The sequence below is a fragment of the Lepidochelys kempii genome, chromosome 17 (genome assembly GCF_965140285.1).
Source record: "Lepidochelys kempii isolate rLepKem1 chromosome 17, rLepKem1.hap1, whole genome shotgun sequence".
NCBI lineage: Eukaryota > Metazoa > Chordata > Testudines > Cheloniidae > Lepidochelys > Lepidochelys kempii.
The window spans coordinates 19,609,674-19,634,201 of NC_136396.1; the positions used below are offsets into that span (position 1 = coordinate 19,609,674).

Consider the following 24,528-nt stretch of genomic DNA (forward strand, 5'->3'; position numbering starts at 1 on the left):
ATCGCCTGTTCCCGAGCCAGCTGGGCCACAGCTTGACTTCAGCGGGGCTTTGACACGGACACGGCCCGGGCAGACGCTGGGGAGGGAGCCGAGGGCTTGGCTCAGTGCTTGCAGCTCTGGGACTGTGGACTTACCTAGAGAGGGGGGAGCGCGCTGGGCTGGAAAGAATGGCCAGCCTGCTGCCTCCTCCTGTCCCATCCCATCCCTTACATTTCACGGGGGCCCACAAGGAGGACAAGCAGGCTCCCGCGTCACTCACCTGCGCTCTGATCCGGGTTTCCTCTTTTTGCTGGCATTGGGGGAGGAACCAGATAAACCACGTTACTGGCAGCAATGTCTTTCCTGTGGGCAGAGGGCCAGAGCCCAGGACCCATTCAGGAGCTGGGTCCCTGATGGGGACCACTTAGCCCTTCTGTAGGGCTCGGGGCCCGAATCCTGCTCAGTTCCCACCATGCTGATGCTGAGCATCCATCTCCCCCCCCACTGGGGCGGTCCTGCTCCCAGCATGTGCCCTGAAGTTTGTTCGGCTGGGTGATGGTACATCTCCTAATGACATAATTACATGCAATGATTATCTCATGCACGCACAGTAATTGCCTCGTTAGGACGTGGCATGGCAGAGAGGGGAAACATTATGGTGCTGGTTGCATTCCAGGACAAAAAGACATTTACACACACACAAACTCCCGTCAGAGGAGCCAGAGCTCCCGGCAGCAGAGAGAGCCGGGCAGCCCCAGACAAGGATGGGATGGAAGTGGCCACGGCGGCAAAGGGTCCTTGAACGTGCTTGATTGCGCTTGGCAATTGGGGGCGAAGAGAATTACCCCTCCGCTGTTATCTTCTGTTCTCAGTTTGCGTTTGAGCGAGGGTGGCCATATTTACCAAAGTAAAATCGGGACCCCGCACGGGGCTGGCCTAAGCTGCCTTTCTGACATCACCACTTGCCTGAGGACACACACAACCCCCTCTCTCATGGGGCTGCCCCAAGCCGCCTGGCATTGCTGCTCGCCCAGAACTGGGGCTGACCACCCGTGCCCCGCACTGACCGAGTACCACGCTGCCCGGGACTGGGTCTGTCCACCTGAGCCTCGCGACTCCCTGACTCCCCAAGACCCGCGTCACCCTGGACTGACTACCTGAGCCCCACCACCCAGCGCCTCGTCTTGCCACTGGTCTCCCCAAACGTTCCTCCGCACCCCATCAGCTGGCCCACTTGCCAACTGATCAGAGCAACTTGCAATTGTCAAGAGCAAATGGGACAAATGCCCAGGGTTGCCAAAAAAAAGCCAGGATGTCTGGGACAGGGCTTAAAAAGGGGACTGTCCCGGGCAAAACGGGACGTATGATCACCCTAATTTGAGCCTGTGTCTCTGGGAGTGTTTTGTGTCTCTGTGTGTGTGGGCAGGTCTCTGTCACAGCATCTCCCTATCCGCAATCCTGCGTCTCTCTCCGCCTCGGTGAGTGTCTCTGGATCCACGGCAGCTTGTTCCCAGCTAGGATTACGGGCAGCCTCCCCTCACCCTGTCTGACCCCAGCAATCCAGCTGGGCACTTGGCCAAGCCTGGCCGAACAGGGCAGCTGGGAAACACTCTGCTGCCCCATGGCAGCTGGGACCCCTGGCACACCCCTGAGTTGAACCACTCTCACATCTAACAGGGTCACGTGCTGACTCCGGGTGGGATGGGCGGAATTTAAGACTCAAAGGCAATGTAGGTAGCTGTGGGGTTCCTGCTAACATGCCTGGGAGCTCGGTGACTAGTTCCCATTGATCCTAAAGCTCGGAGCTGGCTTCGGACAGGCTCGGATTATCCTGACTCTGCGTATTCAGGGAGTCATCTTGCCTCTTAAAGTGGTGACGCCATATCCATTTCTGGGGGCCTTCCCTCTCAAGTTAAAGCTTGCCAAGTGGTGAAAATGAACGTGTCACATTCCCTCCGAATCGAACTGTTGCTGGAGCGGGAGGCGAGACCCAGGGGGTGGCGTCGGGGCAAAAGGAGTCCTGGGGAATGGGGAGGGGACAGCCAAACAAACAGAGGGAGAGGGTGGATGGAGAGGAACGAGGATAAGGCAAGTGTTGGGGTTGGCAGGGGAATGCCGGGCTGGGGCCCAGGAGGGGAGTGGGCCCCACTGGGTGGGGGCAGGCTGGGGTACACACTCCTGCGGGGGAGGGAGCCAGGAAGGAGCAAGCAGCCCTGTGTCCGACTCCTCTTCCTCGTTAAGTGCGGCTCTTCCCAGCCTGCCAGGAAGGCAGTCAGTCCTTGATTAATCGCCAGCCAGGCCGGGCTCATTAAACCTGCTGGCTCCAGCTCGGCAGACAGAGTCATTAGCAGTGCCAAGGCTGGACAGTCCCCAGCTCAGAGCCCCCCGGGGTGCCCCCGGTAATGGGGCGATGGACGTGGCATGGCCTGATCAGGACTTTCTAGACACAAGCAGGGGGCTGGGGCTGAGTGGGACCGGTCGGCACACACCAGCTGGGGGCGGGGGTGCCCATGGAATGGACTGCGGCACTTGTTTGCACAAGCTGTGGGGGCAGATGCTTTCTCCCCCTGGCTGCCCCATGCAGGGCCGTAGCCATGCGCTGGGTGGGCTCGGCCAGCAGATCCCCCATGCAGGGGTCTGAGCCCCATTCTAACACCTGCCTAAGCCGCCCGGCCAGCTGCATGGGGCAAAACGAGAAGGGATGGCACCCAGTGTGGCTAGAGTTCGGATCGCGCTTCATGGGAGACACCCCCTCTGCCACACTCCCCCTTCTCTCTAATACGCTCACCCATTGGGGGCCAGATCCTTGGCTATAGCTGTGCAAAAGGGGACCCCCAGCTAGCTTTATGTTCCCCCTGCACCTCGGCTCTCCAGACCTGGGCAGCTCAGAGGTGCGGCATGGTGGCCAGAGGGGGGCAGGGCCCTAGCAGACCGATTCAGCAAGCATAAGCTAGAGCAGCCCGGTGGTCCCTCTACTTTATGTGAGGAGTCAATTTGGCCCTAGGATCGAGGGTAGGGGGGAATCCATCCCAGAGACTCTAGCAGGGCAGACAATATTGCCGCCATCTGCCCTGGGAATGCTGGGATTTCTGTAAGGAGCTGGGAGCCTGCCAGACAGCACTGTCACCGCCAATTCATATGGGGCTTGGGGTCAGCACACCAGGCTGGGACACACAGCAAGCGAGCGAGCATTTTGCACCAACAGCTTCCTGTCTGGGTGGAAAACACTCCAAAGAAACTTGCAATGGAGCCATCAGACCACCCACAGTCCATGGAACCAGCCCTGGCCATTTGTCATTTCCAGGGGAGGCCATGTGGCTGAAGCGCCGGGTGGGGACTCTGGGCTCCTGGGTTTTTACACACTGACTCACTGTGGGTAGGGCTACGCTGCACTGGGAAGTGCTGCCCATGGAGGGTTCCCTGTTCTAGCGAGGGCTACAGTGAAGCCAGGGCAGTAACCCTGGGTACTTGTTCGCGTGGCTGGCCCATGCCGCCGTGGCTTCACTGATATTGTTACTGGAGCTGGCTGGATCAATGCGAGCTTGGGTAGATCACCCGGTGCGGCAGGCACCTCCCACTGCAGCGTAGACGGACCCTCAGTGACCTTAGACAAGGCATTTTCCCCCTGCTTTGTGCCTCAGTTTCCCCATCTGTAAAGCAGGGATAAGGGAGCCCATTAAACGCCAGCACAAGGGGGTGTCTCTCTCCCAGGCTCTCCTCCCCTGGGTCCATGGTGGGACGGGCCTGAGCCTGCTGCTTGGGCACGAGATGGGGAAGAGAAGGTGTTCTGGCAGGTGCTCAGGAATATCGGGTCACAGGCAGCAAGCCAAGGTCACACTTCAGGGAGAATGCCAGGACCCCCAGTCGGCCCTGCCTCTGCCCGGGGCCCCTGGGAGTCCCCGCGACTCCAAGAGCCAGCCCAGGGCATGAGGGAAGATCAAAGAAGGGCACCTCAGGCCGGGGTGGTGGGGAACATTGTGGTAGGCCCCCTTGGCCCAGCCCCACAGTGCTGGCTGCCCCACCCTATTCAGGGGAAGGGGAGGGGAGGGAGAGGGAGCGGGACGGGCAGAGAGAGAAGGTGGCTGGGGAAGGGAAGGGAGTGAGGGGTCCCCAGGGAGCCGGCTGGCAAGGGGTTGAGGGTCCTGCTTGGCTTGGGGTCAGGCAGGTATGCCCCTCCCAGTGGCAGGGGCTCATGGACTGGGCCAGAGGAGCGGGAAGGGGCAGGCAGGTGACTCACCGGCTCCGGCGATGACCCGATTTCTTTTTCTTTTTCTTCTTGGGCGGCGGCGAGGTGGAGCTGCTCATCCTCCTCTTCAGCCTGCGGCGGAGCGGAGAGGCTCAGGGCGGGGAGCGGTCACCGTGAGCCCCCCCACAACCCAGCCCCTGCGCAGAGCGGCGGGGGTGCCTTACCCCCAGTGTGTGCGCGTGGCCATGGCTTTCTTGGGGATAAAGGTGTTTTCAAACCTGCTTTAGGTGGCATAGTAACTAACACATGTTAACACCCTCGTGTAGACGCAGCAGTTTGTCTCTCAGCATGTATGTGTGGGAGGATGTCAGCCCTACGGGGGAGCCTAGAATTTATCGTAAGCAGCTAACACCTGTTAAAACTACTGGCTGCTCCCCACTAGGATAACAACCTACTGCTGCTACCCGCTTGCAGAGCTGTGGTTGTAGCTCAAGCACCAGAGGTTAGCGCTGTGATGGTGAAGGTCCCAGGCTGGAGCCGATGTGGCAGGGGGAAGTAATTATGGAATCTCAGCAGCGAGCCTCAAGGTGATCATTGCTTCGGAGATGAGTAACTGGCGTGCGTACAATACACCACACCGTGCTCCCCTCCCCCCCCAGCAGGTGTTGGATGCTCACGTTAGCGGACATGGCCGCAGAAGGAGAGACACCAGGCTTGGTTTCTGAAGCTATCTGCCGCCATGACCCAGCCGTGCTGCCTAGGAGCACCCGGGCTCGTCCTGCTCCCACTGATTGATGGAGTAGCTTGTCCGTGCACTTGCGCAGGGTCTGATCCAAAGCTCTTTGAACCGATGGGAAGACTCTCCTGCACCATCATGGGCTTTGGATCAGGGCCGGAGTGCTCGGACCAGGTCCTTCTCTAGTGGCTCTCCCAGCCTGCCGCTTACTCCTTTAGCTCAGGGCTTGTGTTTTTGCTGCAGACGGGGGCTAACTGGGTTCCTTGGGGGCTGGCAGCTTGTTCCTTTGGACCCAGGTTTCTATGCCCATTGACAACGCTGCCATCTGTCTGCATGTGTCCTTACAAGGGGGCAGTGCGGCGACCCCTTGTGGCGGACGTGTGCATCGGCATGGCGGCACCTTCCTTGGCAGAGAGATTCTGTAGGAAGCGAGAGGTCCTGCTTTGGCACTGGGCAGGCAGCACTGAAATGATCATTTCTTGTTCATCTCAAAGCTCAGGCTTTCCCCCTCCCTCGCACCTAACCACCAGAAGGAGGGAGACCATGGAGAGCAGCAACAACGGACACATTCAAAGGGCTGAAGGACTGACGGCCCAGAGAAGATTAAAAGCGCTAAAGCTGCATGGCTGGATTAAGCGGGCACACTCCTGTCAGCAAACGTGTGACGGCTGGAAACAGCTGGGCAGGAGAGAAATCTGCTCAGGACACAAAATGTACGTGCAAATGAGTGCCCACCTGATGGGCACGCACAATTCCCGTGCTGCGTGACACAGGCTGGGCACTCTTCTGGGCTCACTCAGCCGCCCGCTGGGCCTGGGCCATTGTTGCAACTGGGCACACATAGTAGGCCCCCGTCTGCCTGCACGTGTGGCCCACAGTCCCAGTTTGACTTTTCCAAACCGGGCCTCCTGTGTCTTTCCCATGTTGAACATCTGGCGAATCCACGGCGGAGAGCAGCTCACTGAGCCCGAATCCCAGTTCAGGTGGGACTGAGAGGAGCGCTTGGTTCTCAGGTGTACCCTTGGCCACCTGCAAACACTTCAAGGCTGCGTGTGCTGGAATGTGAGCCTGTTCTCCTAAGAGCCCTGGCAGCGTCCCCAGTGATTTCTGTGGGCTATAAGCACGTTCTCCAGGGGATCCGGGCATGGATCCGGGCATGCCCCCTGCCAGCCCCCCCAGCCACTTACCTGTGCTCTCTGTGGCTGCAGTGGTCTCGGTAGCAGTCGGCTGGGCAGTCACAGGGCAGCAGGCAACCCTCTCCGTACTCTGGGTACTCCATGGTGTACTCCTCCAGGTGGTGGTTTTCGATCACACTGCCCAAGGGAGAAGACGCAGTCTGATCAGGCTTGTCACTGACTATAGACCAGGCCGTGCCGACGCCACCGTCGCCCCAGGCCTGTGCCTAGCCTCTCCTTGCGGGGCACCTCTCCAAAGGCCTGGGTCGAGATGCCTTCCCCTCCAGCCATACTAGTGCCCTAACCACTGGGCCATCTGTCATCGGCAATACAAGTGCTCGTGGGTGACTTTCCTTGAGCCCAGGTGCAGGCTCTGTTTCATTAAGACGCGACTGCTGGGATTGTTCAGTGGCCCATACGTTCCTCTGGCGGCAGCAGCAGCAAACCAAGCCCCAAGGACGGCAGGGTTTCATGTGAGCGATAGAGAACGACAGGGACTGATAGTCCTTCGGGAGAGAGAGCTGCCGGGACAGCAGCCCCATGCCACGCAGGTTGGGAGACCCGTCCTACCGGAGGGCCGGGCCCCTTTTTGGAAAGCAATGACTGGAAGCAATTCCTCCGACCACTGCTCGTTCCAGCCTGAGACGGGATCTGAGCCCGACCTGTCCCAAGGGAGAGCAGATACATCCCTTTCTACTGCAGGGGCTTCCGCTCGGTCTGATCAGAGGCAACACAACACCCAGCGCAAGGGGCTCCTGGTCTGTGACGGGGGCTCCTAGGTGCTACCGTAATACACCTAATAAATAAATACAGCACCCAGCACAATGGGACCATGGTCCATGACGGGGGCTCCTAGGTGCTACCATAATACACCTAATGAATAACATGCAGCACCCAGCACAATGGGGTCCTGGTCTGTGATGGGGGCTCCTAGGCACTCCCACAACACATATAACTAACAATATGATGCCCCAAAAGGCCGTAGACCAGCCAGCCTCACCTGGATGAGCTTCACAATCTGGCCCTTGTGGCCTTTGTTACAATGGAAGGACTGTTGTGGATGTAAATCACAGAGGGTGAACTGGATCCAGCACGACGCCAAGGGACCACTGAGCCCTACGTCAGCCCCAAGGCCCAAGAGGACTCAGCTGGAGGTCTGGCCTCTGTGTCTGATTTTCTGGGTGATTTGCTACGGGACCCATGTGACTTTCCCACCCGGATGTTCTCCCATGGAGAACCCCACTCCAATCTCTAAAGAATCAGAATTCTGCCTCTGGCTCCTTCCGTCCATGGGCATCTGGTAGTGCCGGGATTCCACCCGTCATGAGGAAACTGAGGCACGGGGAGCTGAAGGGAGTCACACAGAGAGGCAGTGGCAGAGAGGGGAACAGAACCCAGGAGTGCTGATGCCCTGCCCCTGCTTTAGCCACTGGACCACACTCAGCAGCATGGAACCGATTCAAGGGGCTGGACTCTGGAGCATGCTCTGCCCAGAGGGTGGGAGGCTCACAGGGGTGGGCACAGAAGGCACCAGGATGAAGAACTCTCGCCCCCCCACCCCGCAGTGCCCCTGGCTTTGCCTGCTGAGATCAGGCAGCATCTCCACCAGACGCCTTCCTGGCTGCCCTACCCTCACGCACTGGGGCTCCTCCTTCCCTCAGCCCTGCTTGGTTGGAGCCCCACACTCTGATGGGGCTCGTGTCAGTGTGGGACATCTCTACTCCCAGCGAGAAGCAGCAGCGGGCAGTGCGAGGGGGGCAAAAGTCCCTCTAACAAAGTGCTACAGAACACCCCCCACACCACCATCGGGGGCTGCTGCCAGTGTCCCAACCTCAGCAGGCCTGAGGAGCTGTACCCACGGACACACTGGCAGGGAGAGCCTCGCCGGGGGTTCAAAGGCTTCTTCTTCCCTCTGATCTCGGCTCTTCCCCCTCCCCGGGCATCGCGGTATTCGCTGTTTCCCCGTTTGTTAGCTGGGTCCCCCAGTGGGGGAGGCATGTGGGCCAATGAGGGGGCCTGTCAATTTCCAGGGGAGGGAATGACTTTGCAGCTTAGTGAGCGGCTGAGAAAAGCGAAGGGGGTGCCCCAGGCAAGTGAGAGAGGCTCTGGGCAAGCCCTGGGGGCAAGTCACGCTTCTGAGACGCATGGCAGTCTCTGGGGCAGGCGTATGTGTACTAGGTGCGGCAGCGGAAATGGGCCTCCTGTCTTTGCCCTGCGAAGAGCTGGAGCTGCCCAGCTGGGCTGGGGATTTCAGGCCACGGCGGCTGAGGCTCGGCAGCTGTAGTCAGAAGGAACGGCTAGCTCGGGAGAGGCGACCTGGCCCAGCCAGCCTCCTGTCTCTGCCCTGTCCCCTCCATGCCAATGACCCGCACTCATTTACACTCCTGGCTTCAGTGGCTTTTCTAGCTGCGCCTGCATCCCGCTAGTGTCTTGGGAGTTTGGCTGTACAGCATGAAGCGTACCGCTGCCCGCATCGCCCATGTCAAGGCGATGTCCGTGCCAACGGCAAGGGTGGGCACTGCAGAAGTTGCTTGGCTTGGCTGGCGACATAGGAACAGGCACTCTTGCCATTGGCTCCGGTGCCCGCAGAGAAGGTGCAGAGCACAGACTGATCTTCCGCCATGGCCGAAGCTGCCAGGGGGCATGGCGCAGAGCTGTTCGGAGCCGGGAAGCGGAAAAGCCATGTGACGGAGGAGATTGGGAGATCAACACTTGGCTCTACCACAGATTCCCTCTATGACCTTGGGCAAGTCACTTAATCTCTCTGTGCCTCAGTTTCCCATCTGTAAAACGGGAATAATAATTCTGTCTGGTCTATGTAGATGGTAATCTTTCACTGTATGTGTGCACAGCACCTTGCACAATAAGGCTTTGATCTCGGGGCTTCCAAGTAAATAACAGTCAGGCGATAAGAGGGAAGGTCCTCGCAAGATAGGAGTCAAAGGGTAGGAATAAATGGTGAGTTTTCACAATGGAGATACGTAAATAGCGGGGTCCCCCAGGGGTCTGTACTGGGACCAGTCCTATTCAACATATTAGTAAATGATCTGGAAAAAGAGGTAGACAGTGAAGTGGCAAAGTTTGCAACAGACACAAAATTACTCATGATATTTAAAGCCAAAGCTGACCGTGAAGAGGTACAAAAGGATCTCACAAAGCTGGGTGACTGGGCAGCAAAGTGGCAGATGAAATTCAGTGTTGATAAATGCAAAGTAATGCACATTGGAAAACATAATCCCAACTGCACATACAAAATGATGGGGTCTAAATAAATTGTAACCACTCAGGAAAGAGATCTTGGAGTCACTGTGGATAGTTCTCTGAAAACATCCACTCAATGTGCAGCAGCAGGCAAAAAAGCAACAGAATGTTAGAAACCATTGGGAAAGGGATAGATAATATGACAGAAAATATAATGCCACTATGTAAATCCATGGTACACCTGCACCTTGTATACTGTGTGTAGTTCTGGTTGCCCCATCTCAAAAAAAAAAAAAAAAGAATTGGAAAAAGTACAGAGAAGGGCAACAAAAAGGATTAAGAGCATGTAACAGCTTCCATACGAGGAGAGATTAAAACCACTGGGACTGTTTAGTTCAGAAAAGAGACGATGAAGGGAGGAGATGACAGAGGTCTATAAAATCATGACTGGTGTGGAGAAAGTGAATAGGGAAGTGTTGTTTACCCCTTCACATCACACAAGAACTAGGGGTCATGTGATGAAATGAATAGGCAGCAGGTTTTAAACAAACATCAGGAAGTACCTCTTCACACACCGCACAGTCAACATGTGGAACTCACTGCCAGGGGAGGTTGTGAAGGCCAAAAGTATAACTGGGTTCAAAGAAGAATTAGATCAGTTCCTAGAGGGTAAATCCATCAATGGCTATTAGCCAAGATGGTCAGGACTGCTACCCCAACCATCAGTTAGAACACATAAAGACAGCCTGAGGATGTTGAGGGCTCTGTCTGAGATCACTACAGTGGTTGCAAAATAAAGTCAATATAAAGGTTCAGTGGGGTCAGACCCCATTGGCTGGGGTCAATGGGATTGAGCTGCGGGTATGCGGGGCCCAGTAGATATCTTGAGTTGCTGGAGATGTTAGCCTGGCTTTTCGCAGTTCCCTGGGGCATGTGCGGTCCCTCCACAGATCACAGAAGGATTATCCGGGATTAGCAGGGGGTGAGGAAGTCAATGAAGATCACAGGGAGAGAGTTATGCCAGGTTATCACTGAAGGGGCTTAGCCGGTGTTCTGTTGAAAACCGGGATGGATTATCTGAGGAGAAAGAAGGCTGAACAGCAATCTGGGGACTCAGCAGGATTATCTGGTCATTGGCAGGAGCGGCCCAAGATGACCTAGGATTTTGAGCTGCTCACCTGAGCCACCAGAGGGACATTTGGAGCTACTGACGGTCACCTTCAGTCCGTCTGGGGTTGGAGGCCATGTGGAAGTTAATTGCCAGGGTAACAGATCTCACCGCTGGCGAGTGAGAGCGTGCACAGCGGCCATGTAGGTTACCTGGGAACAGTTAGGGTCGCCTGGAGTGGTAGGACAAAGTTTTCTGAAGGTCACATATGGCCACCTGAAGGTGGGATGGCTTCAGTGTCAACTGAAGCTAGTCCGTGTGGGATACCCAGGCAAGCTGCTGGCTGAGGCCAGTCGAGATGGGGCAGGGTCTGGCTTGCCTGTTGCAGAGAAGCTGGGAGAAGACAGTTAATGAGAGGAACGGCATGAGGGAAATCCTTGGTGTTTTTCCTCCCACCAAGGGGTTTATCTGCTTAATGCCAATGGGTGCAATCATGTTCCCATGGAAAACAAGGGGATTTGCCATGGGCTACAATGAAGGGCAACAGGATGGGGCCTGGTGACTTGTATGTCGGCAGCAACCTTTCATTTAAGGATCTCAAAGCTCTTTACAGACACCCATGAAGAGGCGTGCAGCACCCGTGGAGGGCTGGGCAGTATCACTGTCCCACTGACCAGGAGACATGGGTGCAGAGGGACAATACAGCTCCACGTTCAACCTCGGGAGCCCGACGGCAGTGAGCCAGCTGGATATTGGGCCTGGTTCTCCCAGGGGCACTGTGGTTGCTCTGAACACGGGCCGTTTCTTTACATGCCTAAATATTGCTTCAGGGGCCTAACCCCAGAATCTGAACACTTTGGTCTGAACACTTGGCTACTGATCACACAGTAATTGAGGTGGAGAATCAGGGTTAGGACCCAGAAGTCCTGGCCCCCATCCTCTGCACTAGCCACTACTCTTGCATAGACTCAAAGATATTAAGGTCAGAAGGGACCATTATGATCATCTAGTCTGACCTCCTGCACAACGCAGGCCACAACATCTCACCCACCCACTCCTGCAAAAAACCTCTCACCTATGTCTGAGCTATTGAAGTCCTCAAATCATGGTTTAAAGACTGCAAGGTGCAGAGAATCCTCCAACAAGTGACCCGTGCCCCATGCTACAGAGGAAGGCAAAAAAACCCCAGGGCCTCTTCCAATCTGTCCTGGAGGAAAATTCCTTCCTGGTCCCAAATATGGTGATCAGCTAAACCCTGAGCATATGGGCAAGATTCACCAGCCAGATACCCAGGAAAGAATTTTCTGTAGTAACTCAGATCCCATCCCATGTAACATCCCATCACAGGCCATTGGGCCTATTTACCATGAATAGTTAAAGATCAATTAATTGCCAAAATCATGTTATCTCATCATACCATCTCCTCCATACACTTATTGAGTTTAATCTTGAAGCCAGATAGGTCTTTTGCCCCCACTGCTTCCCTTGGAAGGCTATTCCAAAACTTCACTCCTCTGATGGTTACAAACCTTCGTCTAATTTCAAGACTAAACTTCCCGATGGCCAGTTTATATCCATTTCTTCTTGTGTCCACATTGGTACTGAGCTTAAATAATTCCTCTCCCTCTCCAGTAATTATCCCTCTGATATATTTATAGAGAGCAATCATATCGCCCCTCAACCTTCTTTTGGTTAGGCTAAACAAGGCAAGCTCCTTGAATCTCCTTTCATAAGACAGGTTTTCCATTCCTCGGATCATCCTAGTAGCCCTTCTCTGTACCTGATCCAGTTTGAATTCATCCTTCTTAAACATGGGAGACCAGACCTGCACACAGTATTCCAGGTGAGGTCTCACCAGTGCCTTGTATAACGGTACTAAGACCTCCTTATCTCTACTGGAAATACCTCGCCTGATGCATCCCAAGACCGCATTACCTTTTTTCACGGCCATATCACATTGGCGGCTCATAGTGATCCTGTGGTCCACCAATACTCCAAGGTCCTTCTCCTCCTCCATTACTTCTAATTGATGCATCCTCAGTTTATAACTAATATTCTTGTTATTAATCCCTAAATGCCTCACCTTACACTTCTCACTATTAAATTTCATCCTATTACTATTACTCCAGTTTACAAGGTTATCCAGATCCTCCTGTAGGATATCCCGGTCCTTCTCTAAATTGGCAATACCTCCCAGCTTTGTATCACCCGCAAACTTTATTAGCACACTCCCACTTTTTGTACCAAGGTCAGTAATAAAAAGATTAAATAAGATTGGTCCCAAAACTGATCCCTGAGGAACTCCACTGGTAACCTCCCTCCAGCCTGACAGTTCACCTTTCAGTATGACTCGCTGTAGTCTCCCTTTTAACCAATTCCTTATCCACCTTTCAATTTTCATACTGATCCCATCTTTTCCAATTTAACTAATAATTCCTCAAGTGGCACGGTATCAAACGCCTTACTGAAATCTAGGTAAATTAGATCCACTGCGTTTCCTTTGTCTAAAAAATCTGTTACTCATAGACTGTAAGGTCAGAAGGGACCATCATGATCATCTAGTCTGACCTCCTGCACACCGCAGGCCACAGAACCTCACCCACCCACTCCCGTGATAGACCCTGAACCTCTGGCTGAATTCCTGAATCCTCAAATCATAGTTTAAAGAGTTCAGGTTACAGACAACCCACTTGATCTCCCTGCTTCGGCCATCAAGGAGTCTGGGCAAGACGGCTGGTGAAATGCACTGTGGGAATGGGCACACTGACTTGGAGCCTCAAAATCCCACATATCCTGGAGGAGATTCAGTGCAATTCCCCATGCTGCCAGGCAGACCCTTCCCTGCAGGATGGTAAGAGACTAGTGCCGCACAGGGGAGTGGGACTCAGCGAGAGCCCTGCACTCAGCAGACAGGTCCCTGCAATCCCTGCACCAGGAGCTTGGTGTGCGGGGCACCCCCAGCAGAGAAGGGGCACTGTGGGAGGGTTTTCCAAAGCACTCTGGCTGCAGCAAGCACATGAGAAATCCGTGCTGACCCCATGAGCCCTGAGCAGGCTGCCCGGCTCCCAGCAGAGGCCTGTCGGCTGGAAAGTGCATGCTCTCTCTGGAGTCAGGAGAGCCTTCGCCCTGTCTGCACTGCAATCTGAGCACGTGCAGACATACCCGAGCTAGCTTTGATCTAGCTAGTTCCAATAACAAAAGCAGAGTCTCCCCCATCTCTCTGTTCTCCAATCCTCTCTCAATCCCCAGAGCAGTGTGAAAACTTGACCCAAGCCTTCCTCTGCCTCCGCATGCAAACAGTAACAGCAGTGCCCTTTCGCTTTTGTCCGGCTCGGGGGGAGGTTTGAACAGGTAGGTGCGAGGGCACAAAGGCTCGGCTGTGTCCTGCTGAGGCACCAGCCGTACCAGCGAATCATCAAAGAGTACAAACAAAATGTTTTCCAGCTGCGCAGCAAGCCAGAGCCACGAGAGAGGAAGACGCAGAGCGTCAGAGGGCGGGAACGGGCAGCTCTGTGACTTGTTTTAAACGCAGCACCTTCTTTAGGCTCGTTGGACTTGGGCTCGGATGCTCCCTGCCTGGAGGATCGCTGGGAAAGGTTCCAGGCACTGGCTTCTGCTCCCACCACCCACAGTGAATTTGATCCCTAAGGGCCCCACAGCACCAGCAAACCGGGTGCCATCTGAATCAGATTTGGATACTCTTGCTCAAACTCACCCCTTCGGCAAATGCCCCAATTTCAATGGGGCTACTCCAGGAGCAGGGTAGTACTCACTGGGAGAAAGGGTGTCGCAAGCTAGCCCCTAGGGAGGGAGGATGTGGAGGGGGATGGCTAAGGCACTAGCCTAGCATAGAGGAGCTTGGAGTCTGATCCTACTGACTCCCTGGCCCCAGCTCTTCGAAAGAATTCAGCCCTCAGCATCTCGGATTGACACAACTTTTTACTTTTTACTGGTTTTTCAAAAATGGCCGGCTGCCATTGAGAACAATGGGAGGTGCAGAGTGCTTTTGAAAATCTGGCCCTCAGTGCCGCATCTGTACAATGGGGTTAATAGCACTGCTTTTCCCCCACCATGGGTCTGTCTTGTGTGTTTAGACTGTCGCTCTCCAGGGCAGGGCCCATCTCCCCTGCCTGCCCTGGGGCTCTGCCTGGCTAGGTCAGACTGCAGGATCGGGGCCCAAAGCGTCTGCAAATCACGCTGGCCTAAAAACGGTGAGCTCAGAAACAAAGGTGCAGTTAAGGCTGGGCTAAAAGTCAGGCCCTGGATCTAAACCCTCCAGTTCTCCAGCATTTCAAGATCCCATATTCCCCCTGGAAGTGGGCGGCAAACAAGGACTGGCCTGAACCAGCTCTTAGCGAAATGAAAGTGGAGATGAGATGGGTTAGGGTGAGACCCTCTAGCTGGCGAGTTTGAAACTGGAGCAGGTGGGCAGTGACTCCACATTGTTCCCCTCGGATGGCTCGTTGGGGGCCTACAGGGAAAACGCTGGGCAGGTCTGTTCCTAGTGGCCGAGCATCTGTCCCATTTGTCCCTTGCGCTGGTAGCCTCAGCCAAGAGGCCTAGGGCTGAATGGGCCTCAGAGACAGAATTCTCCATCTAGGCCCTAAGGTTGGCCTCTCCGGGTCATCGGGCTGGCAGGGCAGCACGGGGAAGCTGCCTGGGCTGTACCCATTCTACAGACAGACAGAGCATCCATCCCCATGACCGCCAAGCTGACCCAGGCCTTCCCGCGCTGAATCAGCTGGTAAATCATGTTCAATAATACAGCAGGCAGGGGCAGGCAGCTCTGCTCGGAGCTGGCGCCCGGTGCTGAGGCGGGATTTGCAGGGCACGCACCGCATGCAGATCCTCCCCTCCCTTCACTAGTTGCACCCTAGGGCAATTTCACTGACTCCTGACCAGCATCGAGGGACAGACCAGGCCTGAAGCCTTGACACTAATCCAGTGCTTGGAAGATGGCTCCTCGGCCGCTCATTAAGCATCACATGATAACTAGTGTCACATTCCTGCCAGCTGGAAACTGCATTTAACAGAGCTGGCAGGACCCAGCTCAGGCTTCCCCTGGGACTCCGACAGCAATGGATTTGTATGATGTGATTTACATTAAGGCTGATAAACGCTCTTCTAAACCAGCCTCACTTTGCGCCTCCTTCCCCTCCGCAGCCATTGAGCAGGGGATGACAAGCGGCAGCCTCTCCCCACGCACACGGACCTCGGCCACTCGGGGAGTTTCACCCAAGTAAGAGCCGAGTGAACCATGGCCTGTTTTAAGGGATTGAAAACCAGGGTGTTGTGGACTCAACGTACAAGCCAGCTCTCTTCCTTTCTACTGCAAGTTATCCATCCTCCCAGGAGGCTGTCCAGTTGCCCGCCAGAGAGACAGGGACGGTGGCTGGTATTAGAAAGGCTTTTCTCAGGTTAGCTGCCTTCATTTTCCCAGTGGCGTGTTTCTCAGTGATTGAGTGGTGTGACATTTCAAGAAGACTTTTGTCTGGATGTGCATGCAGGCCAGGCAATGCCTTCAGAGTAAATAAATATAATTCTTGCTGGATTTTGACGACTTGGCCAGGTGATAACAATCAGTACCATGAACAGCTCCCATGCTAGGCTGTCCAGGCTGGAGTCCCTTACTAAAATCATCCCATCTGAAGATTTTCTCCCCTTAGCTTTACTTAACCATTCGGGACCAGCTTTTGCTGCCTGGGTGATTTTTTTTTGTCTTCTCCTCCTGAAACCTGGGTAAGATTTTTTTCAGTAACAGCAGGGGGCCTCTTAGATTAACAGGAGGGGAGGGGAGCTGTTTGGGTGGCTTAGAGGTGGGTCAGAAAACAGTGCTGGAGTAGGAACTCAGAGGCAGTAGGAACAGTGATCAGAAGTCCTGGGTTCCATTCCTGGCTCTGCACTGGCCTGCTGAGTGACTTTGGATAAGCCACTTTAATCTCTGTGTGCCTCGGTTTCTCCATCTGTAAAATGGAGAGAACGCTACTGACGCTGAGATGCTCTCTATGGTTCTTGGTGCTCAATGGCTGCAAAGAGCTCCGTGCTGTTGGTATATAGCACATACACCAAAACGGCATTAAAAGAACATGAAGGTTGCAAAGCCAAGCACTCAGAAATTAGGAAATGCCAGCATTAAAGTTGTCTGGGCAACCTGAATCTAACCCCCTTGTGCATACACAGCACGAGCCAGTCTTTAATTACATGCCCCCATGTTATTTTTGGCACAGGACCCCAGACTCATTCAGTGAATGGGCTGAACTGTGGCCATTCAATAGTTTGTCTTCTTCTCATTGCTCCTTGTGTGACCCCGGGCCTTAGCTGCTGCCCACTATTCCAACCCTCTTCTGAAGACAATATTGTTTTCTTCATGGGATTTCTATGGTGTCCGAGTGCTTCACAGCCATTAATATATCCTCACTACACCTCTGCGGGATGAGGGGATGGTATGATTTCCATTTCACACCTGGGAAACTGAGGCACACAGAGTTTCAGATCCAAAGTATCCATTCATTTTAGGTGCCCACTTTGAGACAGCTAGGAGCTGATTCTTCGGAGCACATAGCATTATACAGGGAAGGACCTGCTCCGGTCACTGCAGCTCTGGGCTGGGACCATGCTCAGTGTGGATAGAAGGTTTGAGAATTAGCCTGGGCTCGAGCAAGGGTCTTCTGACTATGCGCAAGTTGTAATTTTTCAGAGGCTTATAGCTTGGCCTAATTTGGGGAGATTTTCACAGGGACAACAAAAGGCAGAGCCCCAGGACAAAGGCTGATCCCTGCCAAATTTAAAGTCCTTGCTCCAAAACCTGGTGGGCGCTAGAGCTTCTAACAAAGGTCACGAGGCTTTTTTACCACCAGCAAAACAATGTATGTTTCCCTAACCTTGTCCTCGGAAATGGCTGAACCAAGATTGGGCTCAATGCTTGTCAAGTGTTTTGGAGAGGGAATGTGCCCCTGAAGTACTAGGGATTGTTAGCAAGGCAGTGTAGAAGAACCCTCATCCCAGCTCAGCAATTCCCCTCTATCCCCAGGGGTAATGCATGAAAATTCATCAGCACGTGGACACCTCTGCAGGGTAAAACTACTATATTGAACTACTGCTACTAGATGAACATGATTTATTGGGGAAGAGTCAACATGGTGTTTGTAAAGGGAAATCATGCCTCACCAATCTACTAGAATTCTTTGAGGGGGTCAACAAGCATGTAGACAAGGGGGAATCCAGTGAATATAGTGTACTTAGATTTTCAGAAAGCCTTTGACAAGGTGCCTTACCAAAGTTCATAAGCAAAGTAAGCTGTCATGGGATAAAACGGAAGGTCATCTCATGAATCAGTAACTGGTTAAAAGATGGGAAACAAAGGGTAGGAATAAATTTTTAAGTTTTCAGAATGGAGAGAGGTAAATAGTGATGTCCCCCAAGGGTCTGTACTGGGACTAGTCCTATTCAACAAATTCATAAATGAGCTGAAACCAGGGGTAAACGGTGAGGTGGCAAAATTTGCAGATGATACAAAAGTACTCAAGATAGCTAAATCCAAAGCAGACTGTGAAAAGTTACAAAGGGATCTCACAAAATGGCAGATGAAATTCAATGTTGATAAATGCAAAGTAATGCACATTGGAAAACATAATCCCAGCTACACATATAAAATGATAGGGTCTAAATTAGCTGTTACCACTCAAGAAAGAGATTTTGGAGCCATTGTGGATAGTTCTCGGAAAACATCCACTCAATGTGCAGCGGCAGTCAAAAAAGCCAACAGAATGTTGGGAATCATTAAGGGATAGATAATAAGACAGAATATATCATATTGCCTCTATATAAATCCATGGTACGCCCACATCTTGAATACTGTGTGCAGATCTAGTTGCTCCATATCAAAAAAATATATATTGGAATTGAAAAAAGGGCAACAAAAATGATGAGGGGTATAGAACGGCTTCTGTATGAGGAGAGATTAATAAGACTGGGACTTTTCAGCTTGGAAAAGAGGTGACTAAGGGGGGATATGATTGAGGTCTATAAAATCATGACTGGTGAGGAGAAAGTAAATAAGGAAGTATTATTTACTCCTTCTCATAGCACAAGAACTAGGGGTCATAAAATGAAATTAACAGGCAGCAGGTTTAAAACAAACAAAAGGAAGTGTTTCTTCACACAACGCACAGTCAACCTGTGGAACTCTTTGCCAGAGGATGTTGTGAAGGCCAAGACCATAACAGAGTTCAAAAAAAGAGCTAGATAAGTTCATGGAGAATAGGTCCATCAATGGCTATTAGCCAGGGTGGGCAGGGATGGTGTCCCTAGCCTCTGTTTGCCAGAAGCTGGGAATGGACCACAGGAGATGGATGACCTGTTCTGTTCTTTCCCACTGATGCACCTGGCACTGGCCACTGTCAGAAGACAGGACACTGGGCTAGATGGACCTTTGGTCTGACCCAATATGGCCGTTCTTTTGTTCTTATTCTTAGCTTGTAAGCATCTTGGAGCAGAGACTGTCCTTTTCTGATGTGTCTGTACCACACCAAGCACAAATGGGGTCTAGGACCAGGGCCCCAGGCACTGCTGATGTACAAATCGATAAGAATATTAATAATATCCACCTCACTTACACCTGGGACCATCTCTGTTCTGTGATTGTACAGCACCTAGCACGATGGGGTCCTGGGCCATGAGTGGGACTCTTCAGTGCTACTACATTTACCAGCTGGGGTTTCTTCTTTGTGAGTCTGCCACCCCCTCTGCCCAGCATAACCTGAGAGCGACATCTACACTTGAATTCCCTCCCAAACCCATTCTCTAATCCTGCACTAAGCTTCCAGACTCTTGCTACCTTCACCGCAGCTGGAGTGTGACACACAAGATTGCTTTTTTATTACTTAGATGCTAGCCTGCACTTACCCCCCGCTCCTGCTTTATGGCACTCCCCAAGCAAACTGGCCTCAAATTAAGATCCATGTCTGTGCGGGTGAGCTCAGAGAAAACAGTGCCATAACTGGCAGAATTTACAGAATGCCGACCAGGTGCCAGACCGCTCCATTTCCTCTCCAATGTGCTTCAAACGTCTCGCAGCCCTTCTCTCCCCTTGGTACTCCCTGTGACACTGCAAAGTCTGCAAATAGTTCAACTGGTCACCCCACTGCGTATGCACACCGCAGAGATGCTTAGAGGGTGGAGATGGAGGCCCAGGGACCAGAGGGCTGGGATGATCTACAAACTGGGAAGTGTTTTTCTATTCACTTTCCACTCCTGGGGTCTTATTTTGCTTCCTTATTCAGAAAGCCCTCCCTTGGGGAAGAGATCTTGCTGACTGCAGCTGGATTTGCCTGATGAGTCCTTCCACCAGCCCCTAGAGTGAGCGATCAAGCAAGGGAGCAGATCTCAGCAAGGCTTTGCGATGCTCTCCCACACTGAAACCCAGGTACCCTTTGAGCTGTACCCAGCTGTGCTTTTCAGCTGGGGTGTGGTTGCAGAAGTTTCTGCCCCTCCCCATCCCATCCCCCAGTGCTGCAGTTCTTTCTCACTGCCCTGATTTCCTGAGCCTAATGAAGCATTAATATTCAGTGAACCTACAGGATCTATTCCTGTCCCAGAGTGACCTGCTTTCCAGGCTGATAGATGATGTGTGGCTTGCCAACTGTGCTCGCTGTGCCATTAAACATTTCACAGATAAATCACGATCAAGCTGGGGCAGAACCAAGCGGTGACAGGGATATTCCTGGAGCTGCACCAGGGGAGGAGGGAGAGGAGAGGGGGAATGAAATCAGAACCTAGGAATCGGGGTGTTTGTAGCACAAGCTGTCACCTGAATGATTTGAGAGTGGAAAACCCCTTCATCCCATTCCAGAGAGACACACACATCACAGGATGGGAGTTATCGTAGGCCAGATTCTGACTCAGAGGAGTCACTCCCGATGTGGAGCAGTGTAACTGAAGTCAGTGTGTTCGCATGCCTCAGTGCAGCCAGTAGAGTTACTTTGGATTTACACAAGATGCGAAGTGAAAAATGCGTGGGGCAACTCTGGATTGATACTGACCTACCCCTGGTTACACCAAATTCCGTGCAGTGCCTAGCAAAATGGGGCCAAGGCAGGTAGTGTAATTGATTACACAACAGTAACTGATGTCGGGCTCCGTGGAAATCAATGGAGTTACTCCAGATTTACCCGTATTTGACCCACTACACTGGCAATTAATTTCAAGGGCCAGGGCACAAATGGCACTGGGAGTGCCATGTAGAAGAGAAGCATTGCCCCAAACTGGCAGAGGATGGGCATGTGGGAGAGGTGAGTGAGACCCCAAGCTGCTGTGACTTTCTCTCCTAGCATAGACCTGGGGCACAGTTTTGCTCTCCGTTTACATGGGTGCAACTTCAGGACAGTGACACGCAGCACAGAACTGGACCCCTAGGGTGGCAGTAGTGCTGACAGACAACTGCACCCCACCGGTCCATGGCCTAACCGAAGCAGAAAAGACAGTGACTGACAGGAGAGGAGCAGAGGAGAGATTTTCTGGAATGGCAGGAAGTGGCCAGAAGCTTGGAACTGCCTGAGCTGGGAAACCCCTGGCCTCTTCACAGGGCTGAGACTCAAGGGACTTGGGTTCTCTTCCTGGCTGTGCCACGGGCTGACCTGGGGTAAGTCACGGCCCTCCCTGTGCCTCAGTTTCCCCATCTGTAAAATGGGGGTAATCATAGAATCATAGAATATCAGGGTTGGAAGGGACCCCAGAAGGTCATCTAGTCCAACCCCCTGCTCGAAGCAGGACCAATTCCCAGTTAAATCATCCCAGCCAGGGCTTTGTCAAGCCTGACCTTAAAAACCTCTAAGGAAGGAGATTCTACCACCTCCCTAGGTAACGCATTCCAGTGTTTCACCACCCTCTTAGTGAAAAAGTTTTTCCTAATATCCAATCTAAACCTCCCCCACTGCAACTTGAGACCATTACTCCTCGTTCTGTCATCTGCTACCATTGAGAACAGTCTAGAGCCATCCTCTTTGGAACCCCCTTTCAGGTAGTTGAAAGCAGCTATCAAATCCCCCCTCATTCTTCTCTTCTGCAGGCTAAACAATCCCAGCTCCCTCAGCCTCTCCTCATAAGTCATGTGTTCTAGACCCCTAATCATTTTTGTTGCCCTTCGCTGGACTCTCTCCAATTTATCCACATCCTTCTCGTAGTGTGGGGCCCAAAACTGGACACAGTACTCCAGATGAGGCCTCACCAATGTCGAATAGAGGGGAACGATCACGTCCCTCGATCTGCTCGCTATGCCCCTACTTATACATCCCAAAATGCCATTGGCCTTCTTGGCAACAAGGGCACACTGCTGACTCATATCCAGCTTCTCGTCCACTGTCACCCCTAGGTCCTTTTCCGCAGAACTGCTGCCTAGCCATTCGGTCCCTAGTCTGTAGCGGTGCATTGGATTCTTCCATCTTAAGTGCAGGACCCTGCACTTATCCTTATTGAACCTCATCAGATTTCTTTTGGCCCAATCCTCCAATTTGTCTAGGTCCTTCTGTATCCTATCCCTCCCCTCCAGCGTATCTACCACTCCTCCCAGTTTAGTATCATCCGCAAATTTGCTGAGAGTGCAAAATGACACCGACTGCCTTGGTTTGAGATTTGTTGATGAACAGTGCGGTATAAAACTAGGCGTTCTCCATGGGCATAAGGGCACAAAAGGCCCCGCTTTATATATTTTTTACCTCTGCTGTGGTGAAGGGAGATCACTGCTCATCCTCCCCGTGCACCATTATTTATCTGAGTAACCCGCAGAGGTATTGCATGCAGTGAGATTTCCCAGGAGAGTTGGGAACTCTTTGGGGGTTGCTTGGCCAGACCACAGAATCTAAGCCAAGTTTAGAAAGCCAGGCTCCGTGCAGTCTGGAAGCCAGCCTCTGGGATCTTGTTGCCCTGGATTTGAGGGGTGTGTATACCCCAGAATGTGATCAAGCTAATTGCACCCATATTATGTGCTTTTAGCCACCATCAATTAATGAAATAGACCACATAGTTAAGGGTTAATTTGGAGACAGGCTTTCAGAAGCAAGGTCATACCTAGCTGGCAGTTTCTGCTCATTAGAATAGGAGGAGGGGGACAGACAAGTAAACAGCTGAGACTGAAAACCTTGGTGGTTGGAAAACCTTGAATCTAGACGCCGCTAATAGTAAAAAGTTTATTAAAAGTTAGGAAAAGTGATGATCCAGGAGGGGTCATTATGACCTATGTGCTTTGTAAAAGTTAGTTATAAAAAATTAGCGAACAGAGCGTACTTTGGAGCAGTCCTCTGAAGCCATCTTGAGCGGCATTTTCCCTGACACCCTTTCTCCCTGGTGAGTGAGCAGCTGGCCACTGTGAACCTGCTGTGAATTCCTCAGTACCGTTCCAGATGTTGGGTAAATATCTGGGATGTTCTAAACCTATTGCTCAGATCTGTGTGTGCTTAAATCTCACAAACTGCTGCGCTGGACAAGAGCACGCTGACTTACATGAATCTTATCAGATGGAATTGCTGTGTTCCCATTGACATCAACCGGAGCGAAATCGTTAACGTGTCCCTGCTGGGGGTTCTGAAAACACCAGGTAACAATCTCAGACCCATTCATTTCCTCCACCGTCAGCCTATGCAACGTGATGGGGGCACGAACGCAGCTCCCCATCGTATTTACTGTGCGGGGAGAGAAGGGAAGGAGAACTGCCCTGGGTCAGTGGATCCTGATCTGCTCCCAAGAGGGGGGTAAATTGGCGTGACAAGAGACTACGAAGCCCAGGACAGGTGAGGTGAGAATTCAACCCTTCCCCGTGCATCCCACACCCCTGCCCAGCTGAGTGACCCTTCCATACTCACATCTGGCGCCCGTGCTGGTCCTCCCTGGTGAGCACTCCCTCCTTCTCCATCAGCATTTGCCGGAAGGTCCCCACTTTCTGCCGGATCTCCTCTTCTGAATACCTGGGGCAGAGAGAGAGCTGGAGAGTCAGGGATGCCATCGGCCTGAGGTCACGCTCCACTGACAATGCCCCACTCCGCGCTTCCTTCCCTCCTCTCTCTCACTCCCCTCTCCTGGCCTTCAGCTCACCGCTCCCTGTGTCTGGAGCGCCTCCCTGTGCCGGGGTATCGTCCAGCCCCCCTGGCTGGCAGGCTCAGCCTAGCAGCCAAAGACGGATCGGCCCATGGGGGCCTCCCTATCCCCAGAGGTTAAGGGGGCGTCACGCCAACAGGGCGAGGAGAGCACCCACATTGTTACAGTTCCAGTAGGGCAGCACATCTCCGCTGGCCAGCATGGGCCAGGACAGAGCCACCGTTGGATATTAGCTCTGCCAGCTCTTCTACCCCTTGGAGGCAGGGACTGGCTCTCCTGGGTGGGGGAAGGGCAGTGCCCGGCTTCCACCCACCCAGACTGGGCTAGGGGACCAGCTCCACACCCCTCCCCACACACACACTGCAGGCTCCCGATAAGGACCAGGCAGGACGCACCCTCCCTCTGCTGTCTCCCACTCCCAGTGACTTCACGGAAGGTGTGTGGCCTAAAGAAGGACTTCCGGGGTTGGGCCCGTGTTAAGGTAAAGGGGCCAGACCCTGAGCACAGACTCCCCACTCGGGGGGAGGGGTTCCAGGGTGGGCAGAGAGTGTGACGGGGCACAGCGAGGGCAGGCTTGCTCTGGGGACCCAGGACTACAGGGGGACACTTCCTAGGGGACCACAGCCGCTGGGGAAAGTCACCGCCCACCCCCGCCTAGTGATTGTACATGGTGGGCTGTGCTATGCAGGCGGTGAGAACTCCCTGGTCGTGTGTTCCCCTCCCGGAGGGCAGACACGCTCCCAAGAAAGGTGTCAACTCAACACACGTCACACTGCAGGGGCAGCATCGCTATCCCTATTTCATAGCTGGGAAACTGAGGCACGGAGAGAAGTGACTTGCCCTAGGCTGCACAAGGCATCGGTGGCAGAGCCAGGGACAGAGACCTGGGTTTTAATCCCATTAGCCTGCTGCGTGTGTAACCGTGAGCAAATCACCTCTCTGGGCCCCTCTTTCCCCTCCCACCCTTTATCCATCTGTCTAGCTAGCCTGAGCTCTGTGGGGTAGGAACTGTCTCAAGCCCCGTCTGTATACAGCGCCTAGCATGCTGCGGCCCTGA

The 24,528-nt window shown here is 53.3% G+C and overlaps 1 protein-coding gene across 2 annotated transcripts in view; it reads right to left on the reverse strand.

Moving 5' to 3' along the window:
• The window catches only part of SRRM3 (serine/arginine repetitive matrix 3), a 173,163-nt gene that overhangs the window by 35,549 nt on the left and 113,086 nt on the right, over nt 1–24,528 (reverse strand). For both annotated transcript variants that reach the window (XM_073315243.2, XM_073315245.2), the window contains 4 exons: nt 23,240–23,341; nt 6,089–6,214; nt 4,217–4,297; nt 260–289 (listed from right to left, as the gene is read on the reverse strand). In XM_073315243.2, coding sequence (XP_073171344.1) covers nt 260–289; nt 4,217–4,297; nt 6,089–6,214; nt 23,240–23,341 — 339 coding nt within the window. The remainder of the gene's footprint in view (nt 1–259; nt 290–4,216; nt 4,298–6,088; nt 6,215–23,239; nt 23,342–24,528) is intronic.